The sequence below is a fragment of the Copadichromis virginalis genome, linkage group LG1 (genome assembly GCF_057382275.1).
Source record: "Copadichromis virginalis isolate Kocher_CV1m ecotype Utaka linkage group LG1, C_Virginalis_male_GT1.1, whole genome shotgun sequence".
Classification (NCBI taxonomy): Eukaryota; Metazoa; Chordata; class Actinopteri; order Cichliformes; family Cichlidae; genus Copadichromis; species Copadichromis virginalis.
In genome coordinates this window covers 37,409,100-37,422,065 of record NC_140618.1, presented here as the reverse complement: position 1 = coordinate 37,422,065, position 12,966 = coordinate 37,409,100, and the positions used below count along the sequence as shown (strand labels likewise).

Below are 12,966 nucleotides of genomic sequence, written 5' to 3'. Positions count from 1 at the left end.
GCCCAGCCACTGTTTGGACTCTAATCCCACACAGCAGCTCAAAAGACAGCTTAAGCTTTGTGCATCCAAGTGATTACTTAGAACCCTTAAGGGTTTAAACAAAATCTGCAAACAGGACAATCCCTGTGTGTTTGATGTTTGAGATGTGTCACAGATGTGGCCACTAACTCGTACCCCACCAAGTATTAAATCAGGTGATTCAAGGTGATCGAATACTTGTTTCTGTCATCTGCCTGCTTTCCTGAGTGTTGGAGTGCTTGTCTGTTCTTTACATCACTTCCACTTTCCCATGCTGTCAGACTCAGCCATCTCTGAACCAATCAGCCTCCACTCTGCGAGCTTTAAATCTCAGTGCACGGTGGTCATTCTACCTTTCAAACCATCAGTCATGTATCGCACTTCATCCCCATCTCCGCCTCACCCTGGTCACTCAGCGCTCCATCCAACACCAGTCTTTAGACTCAGGGGCAGTGCTTTCAACACATCTATTGGCAACCAAAAATATCAAAAATAATAACAAGTGGATTTGGTTTGTGGTGGTCTTTGCCCAAATACGGTACAGGTGACCCTTAGGTGAAAGAAAGAAAAATGGAAAAAAATAAGTTTCTGTTTATGTCTCAGTGTTTAGCGGAGTTACTGTAACACAGGCTTTATTAACTAAGACGTTAAAAATGTTTACATTGTATTTGGGATAAACTGATGGAATTCAGCTGACTGAAAGAGTAATTAATCTAATTCATTATTACTTAATAGAATAGAATAGAATAGAATAGAATAGAATAATCCTTTAATTGTCCCACAAGGGGAAATTTGGTTGTAATTTGTAACTTCTTGTCTTTGGTTGGAATTTGATTATTTGTGAAAGCTGCACTGGTGCCATAAATGTGAATTACTGCCCAGTGATGTTTGGATCATGGATTTATGGAACGTACTGGCATAAGTATGGATTCGTGGTTGTAAAACCTCTGATACACAGTGTGTGTGTTGATGTTTGTGTGTATAGACCCAGAGATTACGTTCACTAAATGTTACTGCATTTCCCCTGAGAGTCACCGCCATCAGTCAGAAGCACAGCTTCACCCAGTCTTTATTAATTGCACCATGTGGGCGACAGCTGCATTCATGGACACCATTACTGGCACTTCCTTCATCATCTTCCTCCTCTCTTGAGATGAAATGCGATCGTTCACGTTGCCAGACTGTCCGTGTGCCTCACGGGTCAATCAGTAATCACCACTGAGCAGGGCAGACGCTGGGGAATGAGACACTAATGCATACACACTGATGGATGTTCTGATTACCTGCGTCATATCCATTACATCATGATGGAAGAGCCTCAGCAGTGTGTCAATACTGCAGAGACAACTGGGAATCTGCATCTTTGTTGAGCTTCAGAATAAAAGAAGGTGTCGATTTTTAGGTAATGCTCTTTTGTAAAGACTAGTGTTAATTAACTCTGTCAGTATGTTTAAATTCAATTTGATGTTATTTAGACACTATTAGATGATATAATGGTTTAAGTAACAGCCATTTCATGCATTAGATAGTTTGTAGTAGTTCTCACTGTTAATAGTTTACAGAGGGATGTTACACTGGAATAACAGCTGTTACATTTACACAGTGTTAGAGCAACGGCTGCAACCTACAGCCTTTAAAATCACAATTAAATGATGTCTGTAAACACATCGGTCCAGGTGTTATCACACTGAGACAATAATGGCTGTCAGTCCTGTCGCTGCTTATATTACTGCTCTCTGCTAAGACTACAGATCACACTACTGATGTAAATTCCCTCATTTTAAAACACCATGGTGCCTCTTCAAACTCTGATCTCTTATATTTCTTAATCTAAAGAGTGAATGCATTTAAAGCATGAACTGCACACCTAGCCACCAAACGTTTGGTAAAGTACGAGTACTGTAACGTTTTGCAGAGCTCTGATGAAGCATCACACCACATCTGGCATATATAGTTCCATTTTATAGAATACATTGTTAAAATTATAAGCTATATATTCCAGTCATCCATTTATCGGACATCACTGATAAATCAGTGGTGAAATTCTCCTCGGCCTCCTTGTTTTGCTCAGCGTACAGTCTTGTGGTGCTGGATGTGGGGTGAGACCCTCCATGCATGGTCAGGAGCTTCCATGTTGATGTCAGTGGCTTCGATCTCCTCATTTGTTCCAGCCAATTATCCCAGTGGGGAATCTGATCACCAGTGTAGGTGTATTCTTCCCATTCAGCTGACTCCTCAGGACTTGCCTGACCCTCTGCAGGTACTTGGTGGTTGCAGCTTTCCCAGCGGCCTCTTCATGGTTTTCCAATGAATGTTGTCTGCAACGTTGCCTTCCGGTAGTTCGATCCCCTCAGTTCTGACTACCTTCCCTCTCTTTGTTACCATCCGACTACACTTCTCCAGCCCGAACGACATTCCAATGTCATTGCTGTATACAGCTATAGCCTGGTAGTGTGGATCAGTGAATCTATGTCTCGTTCACTCTTGGCATACAGCTTGATGTCATCCATGTACAGGAGGTGGCTGACAACTGCTCCATTCCATAGTCGGTGTCCGTAGCCAGTCTTGTTAATGATCTCACTGAGGGGGTTCAGGCCTATGCAGAACAGCAGTGGGGACAGAGCATCTCTTTGGTAGATCCTGCACTTGATAGTGACTTGTACTATGGGCTTGAAGTTGGCCTCCAGTGTTGTCCGCCACATCCCCATTGAGTTCCTGATGAAGGCTCTCAGGGTCCTGTTGATCTTATATAGTTCTAGACATTCCAAGATCCAGGTGTGGGGCATTGAGTCATAGGCCTTCTTGTAGTCAATCCAGGCAGAGCACAGGTTGGTCAGCCGAGTCTTGCAGTCTCAGCTGACTGCTCGGTCTGCCAGTAACTGGTGTTTTGCGCCTCTGGTATTATTGCCCATCCCTTTCTGTGCCCCATTCATGTACTGACCCATGTACCTGTTCATCTTAGCCGCTATGATGCCTGACAGGAGCGTTCATGTGGAACTGAGGTAGGTTATTGGCCGGTAGTTGGAGGGGACCGGTCCCTTCTTGGGGCTGTCAGTTCTGTCATTGCTTATATTACTATATCAGTCCCTTCACTCTGGGTATCTCTTATCTACTAGCATTTGCAGTTTATTGTTACTGCCAGACGCTTGTGTTCTTCAGCCAGTAGGCGTGAACCATGTCGGGGCCTGGTGCTGTCCAACTCTTCATACTGGAGACCCTTTCGTGGATCCTTTCTGTCTGCCACTCTGATGGTTACAGAAACATCTGTGCCTGGAAGTGCCGAGGTCAACATGGGAGACGTCCCCGAGGGTGGTGGAGAATGAGCAAGCTAAGATCCTGTGGGACTTCCAGATACAGACGGACAAAATGGTGATGGCTAACCAACCGGACATAGTGGTGGTAGACAAGCAGAAGAAGACGGCCGTAGTGATCGATGTAGTGGTTCCCAATGACAGCAACATCAGGAAGAAGGAGCACCAATATTAGAAAAAATGCTGGTTTCAGGCAAATGTCAACACAGTGGCAAAGATGTCGGAGAATCATAGGCCTCATCTTGTATGAAGTTTCTGGTGATCCATCAAAAAACTGATTGATGAGACATTTAGGCTGTAAGAGTGAATGTGAGCATGGTTGTCTGCCTCTCTGTGTTAGCTATGCAAAAGACTGAGAACCTGTCCAGGTCCTCTCGGCCTGTGACAGCTGGTACAGGCTTCCCCCCTGAACTGGATAAGTGCTTAAGAAAATGGATGGATGGACAAAGCTGCAGACAACAGGTTAATGATGCCATAAAGCCATGCTGCTGTATGACTAAATATGAATCCAAGAAATAATAGACATGAACATCTGAAAATATCTCTCAAAACATTCATATAAACCAATCAGAGAAGTCCAGCCTCTTTCTCTTATAGATTTTCCTTTGTGTTTTCAGTGTGTGAGCCTTTCAGCCATGATGACTGTGCACTCCTCCTCCACCAGCTGCACATTAGTATTCAAGGCACAGATGAGGAGGAGCTGGAGTATGACGGGTTGGAAAGCCAATCCTGCAAACACCTTGTGGGTGGTGTGAGCGATTTTCCTGAAAGGTAAATACAAATCAGAGACACAATCAGGGAATTTGGGGAAAAGCCACTGGAGGACAGCTCGGAAAGACAGACCTTCGATTTCTAGCCTCGACCTTTTGAAAACACACACTTTTTCTTGTTTTTTCTTTTTCTTGGGTCTGATCGATTTCCCAATGTGACCTTTGCATACCAGCAAGCAGCACAGTTCATCCTCAAGCAGCTGAACTGTGAGCTGAGCTTTCCCAGAGGTTTGGCAAGATGAAGAAACAAAAACATAAAACAACACATTTCCTCTCAGAGCTCGAAGGGAAAAGGAACAACACGCATCTGTTTAATGGCCACTATAACCAGACAGTATCTGCAACAAAGTTTCAGTACCTTCTCCCTCCTCTCGATGCAAAGCTTGATTAGTGCCTGGGCTGACTTATTTTGAAGTAAACCGCTGATGTCAGTGTACCCAGTGTAGCTGAAGAAATCAAAAAAGCACCTTGCCTTAAATGTCAAATTTGAAAACATAAAAAATAAATAAAAAACATACATTAGCGCACAGCTATAAATACTCATTAGAGCGTAACGTGTGTATCAACAAATCAATTCCCAATCCATCAAAGTAACCTCATTAAGAGAAGCTATATATTATAATTTAAGACAATCCCAACCTGAGGGGTTATTTCATGTCCCTGGCTTGTGAATTTGAATCTGGGTGCTAAGATATGCAGGTAAGCGTACAGGCTGCTTCTAATAATGCCCACACGTGAGAGTGTTTCTCTGGATATCGGTCAATGCCAAATCCATTCCAGGTCAAATTTGTAAAGGTTTCCAGTCGGCTCGACAGCCTTTGTATTATAACTGAAATTATATAAAAATCTATTTGGATTTACTGATAAATATCAAAACTACATAATACCAAGGACTGTGTCTTAATATGTTAGGCTGTTTGAAGGCTGTGCTACTGCTGTCAGCGGTTCAGTGAATGCTGCTATACAGGCTAAATGTCTCTCTAGCGCACATAAAGGTCTTTTTACTCATTTTGTTTTCCTCACATTGGCCCAATAACAAAAAACTCTGGATTTAAAAATCTCTCTGTGTTCTTGAGAAAACACAAGACAACCGACATCTCTTAAACTGAAGCATGTTCCCGTAATTTCCTGCTTCCACTGAGACACTGAGCATCGGGCACAGAGGGTAAGCCTACCCTTAGGTTGAATTAACCACAGAACACACAAGCAGAAGTGGAATTATCAGAACACCACCTGTGATACAATAATTGAAAGTGGAAGCGAGTGGATTCTGTAATGTGCTTTAATGCAGTTTTCTGAAGGACTGAATGCATGGATAAGCTCTTAGACCATATTCAGTTACCTTATGGGCAACATCTGACAGACACATATTATTTTACAGGCTGTAGACAAATTCAGCAAATACTGAAACACAATCCTGTGTGTGTGTGTGTGTGTGTGTGTGTGTGTGTGTGTGTGTGTGTGTGTGTGTGTGTGTGTGTGTGTGTGTACGTAGGGACATAAAAGATGCGTCTAGTAGTGCGTCTTTACTTCTTTGTTACACTTCCTCTTTATCAGCTGTTTAGCTCTCTGTGTTATGCTAGTGTGCCCTCTGACTGCGTGTGAGTGCTGATGTTGTCCTTATTGTTCACTTTGCCTGTGTAAAAGGATATGAATAGTTTCCTCCTACGGTCATATTTGAAAAGGTAGCACATACTTTGTACTTTATACCAGGTAACAAGTAAAATACACATATTGCTTTTGGCTAGATGCTAATATTAGCATGCTAACATGGTCATGATTCTGATGCTAATGTTTAGCAGGTCTACAGTTTACGCTTTTCTCCATTTTTATGTGTTGGCTTTGCAGCTGATGGGGTGGGGATGTGATTTGTTCTGCTACATTTTGACAGCTCTACAGAAAATACTCTGGAAATGAACCAGAATCTGCTTCTCACTGTGGCACAAGAGGATAATCAAAAGATCATCAAAGTCAGAACCTTGAATGTCTTAAATTTTAGGTCAGGCTGACAACTAAACTGAGCTGAGCTCTTTTATCTGCTTGAGGTTAACTGACATGTTGGTTGTTGATGCATGACAAGTGACGGCATCATCAAACACGTTCAGATTCCTCCTATGGGAGGCATGAGTGAAAGTGACATGGCAGTCTAGTTCTAATTGTTGACTTTTGAGGCTAAACTAACAGAAATAAAGCTCAAACATGTGTAGAAAATATGGCACTTTAGTAGATACAGATTTAATAATTTAATATAGCTGAAATAAGACTGCTCCCAGGAGTGGCAAGGTTATCGCTCCTTGCCAGCAGCAGAAAAATTCTCCTCCTCAGGCTGGATGGCAGATGAAGCTCCGCTGCAGCTCTTGCTGCGATCTTTCTAGACTTCAGTAAAATATGTCCGTACAAGAAAATACATAAAAACAAGCAATGAGACAAAGCAGTGTGTCGACTAACAGAGAGGAGAACAGGTTTAGAAGAAGGAAATCAAAGAAAGGTTGTAAATCTGAAAAAGTATCTCAGCCACACTCTTCCTTCCTGTTGGTGTGTGTTCCAACCTTCCAACACAGAAAAATCCTGGTTGGGAATTTATGCATCTTGCGTGACTTATAACAGTGACACAGTGAAATAATGTGAAGTCATGCAGACCTGGGTTAGTAGAGAAAAGCATTAAGTAACCTGCAGCCTGCTGGGAGGCACAGCATTTGGAAGACATGTCCATTTACCAGTGAAATGTGTCATAGAGCTCGGGCCATATGACTAAAATTCAGCCAAATTTGTGTATGCGTGCTGTAGTAGTAAATGTACATATTTCCACTCTTCACATAAGACTACCATCCAATACACTGTGTGGGAGGATCCATGTTTAAAATCCACGCTGAACACTGAGTTCCATTTATTTAGCCAACACACCTTCTCCTCCAAACAGCTCATCTGACCCTGCTAGGCTTGAGTGAAAGCTGAGTGTGGGTAGGATACATTTCTTTGTGAATGCAAAGCAGCGAATCAGAAAGCAGATACTTTCCTAGCAAGAGTCACATTCATCACCTATGGCACGTCCTGATCTTCGATCACCCCAGCAGGGGGTAAAACCTCTCGGATTCAGCCTTTATTGATTCCAAGTGTGACATGCAGTCTGCACGTGAGACCATCATCAATAAGAGCTATGTTGTCATCAGCTCCTAGGATATATCCCAATGGATCAGTAAAGAAATCAAAGAGATGAGAGCATGCTCTTAGCATTGCATCACAAACTTATGTTTTTATGTAGAGTTTATAATGTAGCCATAAAAGATGCGGAGCTGGAAAGACTTCAAGGTTCCACAGATTTCATTTCACGAACACGTCATCTATACATCTTAATCTGTCAACTTGAATTCAATGCAGTTTACCCTTGTGCAATATGGGTTTATTCATGGGCCAAAAGAGCAGATGATATCATGGTTGACGACATTGTTATTTAGAAAAAAATTATTTTGGTGTCTGAAGAGTCCTGTTCTCACTTTTGTCTGATAACACACGAACAGCCAGGTTCTTCTCTGCTAATTCGACACGGAGATCATTCAAAAGAACCAAAGTCTGTGAGTCATTCATCATAAGCACCCAGCAAAAACGGGCTTTAATGGTTTTGTATCACTGAGACAGGTCTCAGGGTTCCAGTCAACAGAAGCATGCAAACTGATAACCCGATGAACTCTCTTAGAGCTCAGCTGGAGACAAAACTCATTTTTACAATGTTTTGGTTTTAAATATGTTGGCTGATATCCTTTATGTATAGAAATATAGTTGCACATACTTTAGAGATATAGTAAAGGGGAAAATGATGGACTGCTTGTTTACTGTAAACAGACTGGTTCTTATTATAGTGTTTTTCTACACGAACGCTCAGTTTTCACCCATGACTCACACACTCATGTTGGTCCCTTATATCTAACATTCACACTCCATTGAGCACATCGGAGAAACCCGAGGTTCAGCATCTTGCCCGAGGACACTCGAGCAGCCAGGGACTGAACCACCAACCTTCCAAATAGCAGATGACCTGCTCTAGCTGACATCCCAGTATTTCTTTGCATGACAGGTACAGGCGAGTGAAGCTCTTATTGCGATTACACTGTTCAGAAAGTCCATGCAAAGTTCACCTGAAGCCCGGCACATCCCAAACAGCAGCAAGTATAGACTCGGTACGTGCTGGTGAAAGCATGCCACACTCTGTCCGTGTCACACTTTCACCTTTAAAATCCAAAAAATCCCTCTTGCTGTCAACTTTATTGAAGATAACAATGAACACACTGACCTTTGACCTGCGAGGAAAACTGTGCAGTGTGCCTGGCTTCAAACAGCTGCAGCTCTTTATCCAGGTCAAAAACAGCCAGCTCAACGCTCCAGGAGCGTAAACCTGTTTTTGGAACACACAGCAGCAATAATGCTCAGAATCAAGAGTTCAGTATGCCCTCACAACAATTTACTACATTTCTCTGACAGTGAGAAAAGTTTTGCTTGTTTGTTTGTTTTTCTAAATTTATGGAAGACCAAAACTGCCATAAACAAACAATTAAAAACAAACAAACAAAGCTATTCATTGTTCTTATGAGGAGAAGAAGAAGTAGCAGTATTAATGAAAGAATAAGTAAAATTAATTACTGCACACATTTCCCTCTAATATTGTATTTGGTACATTTTATTTATTGCTGCATTAACATTTGAAAACTACAACATTAACATGCTGCTTATGTGCACTCTTCAATAATAAAATAGCTGGATTAATAAAAAAGTGAAAGGTGCCATTCTGTGGATTTGTTACAAAGAATATTTTAGCAATAACTGGATTTGTAGTTATGGAAGTTTTACCTAAGTTTGCACTGCAGTGCTTTTAGATTGAGGGGAATTATTAAAAGTTAATGCACTCTTATGCAGCTAATTAAAATTTGAAGCTCTTTCCGGGACTGCGTCTGGATTTTTAACCAATAAATATCGGACTTCTTGTTTTTATGAGTTCATTAAAGAAACTAAGTGGGAACAGATACTATGTAAACACCAAGCCGTTTCATCGCCCCGCTCCGCTGTCACCGACCACTTGAGTTTGCCTTACCCTGTGTGATCTGTCTCCTGGCAGCTTCGAGATGATGGCTGCAGGAAATCTCTCCAATCACGATCAATATGCGATAGTTTCTATGCTGGAACGCAGCTCCAGGGTGATGCTGTCCGCGGTGCTGAACAGACTCGTCTGGTTCTGTTTGCTCCACAGAGGCAGCGGCTGAGATAGAGATTTCCATGGTAACAGTGCCACTAATGGACGCTGAGCCCTTTTCCATCTCCATGACAACTGCATCCAGAGCGAGCACCATGACAGTGCAAGATGGGGTGGGAGGAGTGACGGGCGTGGCTCAGAAGAAGCTAAACACTTGATTGGATTCCAGGTGATGTTGCTATTTGATGTTGCAGCATGCCATTGGACAGAAAGAAGAGAGGGATATGAGAATTGATGTTGATCATATTTCCTATATGAGGCAGCTGAAGCTTAAAAAAAGATTTTACAGTATCAAAGTGTCAGTTGCTTTTCCACAGAGTTCTTGAAAAGAGAGATTTATCATCTTCAAATGTGTGAAAATATTCATAAAACTGTTGATGTTTGATTAAACAAAATAATTGTTTTCAAACCAAAGATTTTGGTGTGTATTGAGTCCAATCAATGGCACTTACAATAGCCCTCATAGTGTTTTTGTATTAACTTTTTAGACAAAGGTGTCTGGGACTAAAAAGTTTGTGGCAAACAAAGCGTCTATTTATATCTGTGTGACTGTGAGCACCAGGCAGTGTGCCTCTGATTACTGAACTGACGTGTCTGTGTTCAGATTGTGAATAGAACAATGCTTCATCTGTGCACAGAATAACACTGACAACAAAGGCTCACAGTCACCACAGAAAACTGTTATTTTAGGCTTCATTTGAATGATGAAGCAGTACTAAAGTTGCAAGTTGTCCTTATACATGACAACAAATCTGCAGAAAAGTATTAGCATTGGTGAGGCGTGCATTTGCTCCTATTCTACAACTTGTTAACAAATCATTGAAGAGATGCAATAAATTGCAGTAAAGTGAGATTTTCATCAATACCCAAAGGTTGATTCTGTTCATCAGGACGTTTTCAGTGGGAGAAACGTTTCGTCATCATCCAGGTGACTTCGTCAGTGTCAGCTGACTGCATTTTCCAATCTTATAAATAGGAAATTTGCACATGACTGAAACCAGCACCACTGAGGGAACAGTGGGCTGGAAGAACATCAGTTTCTTCATCATTAATATGCAAATTGTCATGGCCATTGATCAGTGCTTGGTGATCAATGGCCATGAGTCCCATCCACAGAGAGTTGGGGAATGGCTGCAATCGTCAGATGGTGACAGATGCACCCTTAGGCCCCCTCCTCCATTCAAAGATGGTCTTTCCCTTTTCACGTAAAGTAAGTGATGAAATGTTTCTCCCAGTGACAACGTCCAGATGAACAGAATCAACTTTTTGGGATTTCCTGATTGAGCATGCATCAAGACATTTTTGTCTATAGTGTGGGTCTTTACAATTCCTCTATAATATCATATATATGAACTCCACTGTTGTCAGTTCAACTTTTATGTTTACAGAAAATGATTATATTGTCCACTAAGAGTAAACTCTTGGCAACTGTGGGGAGGAAAAACTTTCTTAAAACAGGAAGAGACTTCTGGCAGAACCAGGCTGGTGAATACGTTTTTGAGGTCTGCTGGAAAACCCTCAAATATGGCTGAATTAAAACAATTCTGCGAAGAAGAGCAGTCCAAAGTTCCTCCATAGCAATGTGAAAACTGCCAAGTTGTTGCCACAACCAGGTATTAAATTTAGGAGGCAGTTGCTTTTTAACATACAGGCCCCTGTGGGTTTAGATGCCTGTTTCCCTGGATAAATGAAACCATCATTTAAAAACTGCTTTTTGTATTGAAAAATGTATTTGATGATTTGAAACACATAAGGGTGACAAATATACAAAAAACTAAGAAATCAGAAAAGGAGGTTTTTGTTTGTGTCTTTCTTGTAAGCTTACTTTCACACTTCATGTCAGGTTAACTGATGTGATTACACGTGGGCGTACCTGATAGATGGATGGATGGATAACAGAATTATTAAATGTCAATAACAGATTTTTTTATGTAAAATTATGAAGTTTAGGTGGAACATTGGGAATAAATGCAAGCGGTCAAACAGGTGGAAAACCCAACATCCAATGAAAACAAAACTAGATCTACACAGGATGTGATTGGGTGGGAACAACTGAGCTGAGACAGAAAATAAGGAGAGGAGGGAAAGGAAGTAAAAAAACAAAACAAGCATGTTAGAAAACAACTAGTAAAGGAAGTCACCAAGATACAGACCATCGATGGCAACAAGAAGACTGCAGAAAAGTACAAACACAACAGAATACAACAAATATATTGAAAGCTTCAACATAAAGACACAGAATGAGTCTTCTGGACACTCCAGCTTTTCTCCTGCTGCCTTTTGTTTGCATATATACCAACAACTATTGACACATGAATGGATGTGAAAATGATGTGAACCTGTTTCAGATAACGCCTAAAGGGAAGGCTGCAGGATGAATGTGTGCCCTTCACTGCAGATATGAGTACACTGTGGGCAGACATGCAGGTTTTATGTCTTAACACCTGCGAGTTTACAAGAGCCTGTATTTGTTTTGTCATTTCTGTTAGACAATGTGATTGAAGAACTCTTTGCTTCACAAACAAGTTTTAATGAAAGGTAACGTTGGCATACACACAGGGGATGAATGCACACAGCTCACATTAAAACAAAGTCATCTAATGTCTAACAAATCACAGCCAGGCTGCCCAAGAATGCACAGATCCTTAAGTCCACTGTCTGCTTTTTTCCCTTCCTTCTGATTCTTATTGCTGATGTTTTTGGTATTTGAAGGTGTTTTCTGACATCATTTCTATAGTTTGAAAAAATCAGTCTTTCTAATATTGCAGAGGATGCATGGATTTGCAACTTGACACCCCCACCCCACCACCTCCTCCATAAAACCAAAACTGAATCAATGCAAACAGTCAGTACCAGCCAGATTTCTCTTGTGACTTTTATTCCTACACATACACATCTTTGTAAGTTTTGCATTCCTGACAGAAGATCCAGAGTAACAGATGTTCTCATCTGTTTGTCTCTTAAAAGCTTTTATAATTGTGGTTTTTATTGGACCCTTAATACTTTATAAAGCTTTTTATTTTTAAATTGAAGCACATGACTGTGACTGGAGGCTCTTACTTCTCCTGCTCCAGTGATTGCTCATTGTTGGCTTTAATTTGTCTCCTCACAGAGTAATTTACTCTTAGGGAAGATGTGTGTTACCAGGAGTGAGTCAGCAGTCCAGGTCAAACACTCCAGCGTATCTGCTGGCCTCTGCTGGGAGAAAAAAGAGCTACAAGAGCAGTTTTTTGCCCCCCAGTACACTTCCTGTTTGCGGACCAATAACAAAAATAATTTCACTGAAAAAACAAAATACTAATGAATGGAGCACTGTTAAGTAGAAGGGGATGCAGAGCCTTAAGCTTCCAGTCTGGATTCAGGAGACAGAAACATCTCTACTTTCAAGGTTAGGGCTGGATCAGGTGTTAGTTATGCTGAAATAGGCCCAGGCTGCTGGGGGCTTCCCATGATGATGACGCTATGTGTTTTTACACCACTCTGCATTTAATCATTAGTTCTCATTAATCTCTGAGTCTCTCTCCCCTGAACACCAACAGCAGGGGGCTTTACCTTACAATGCAAGAAATGCCTTGAGGTGACTGTTGTGGTGATTCGGAGCTGTATAAATAACATGGAACACAAT

General features: G+C 41.4%; 1 protein-coding gene across 1 annotated transcript in view; it reads right to left on the bottom strand.

The window, feature by feature from the left end:
* Positions 1 to 9,482, bottom strand: part of map1aa (microtubule-associated protein 1Aa) — a 62,013-nt gene extending 52,531 nt beyond the window's left edge. The window contains exons 1-2 of the mRNA XM_085461426.1: positions 9,183 to 9,482; positions 8,388 to 8,489 (exon numbers count right to left, since the gene is read on the bottom strand). Coding sequence (XP_085317552.1) covers positions 8,388 to 8,489; positions 9,183 to 9,438 — 358 coding nt within the window. The 5' untranslated portion in view covers positions 9,439 to 9,482. The remainder of the gene's footprint in view (positions 1 to 8,387; positions 8,490 to 9,182) is intronic.
* Between the last annotated feature and the right edge of the window lie 3,484 nt (positions 9,483 to 12,966).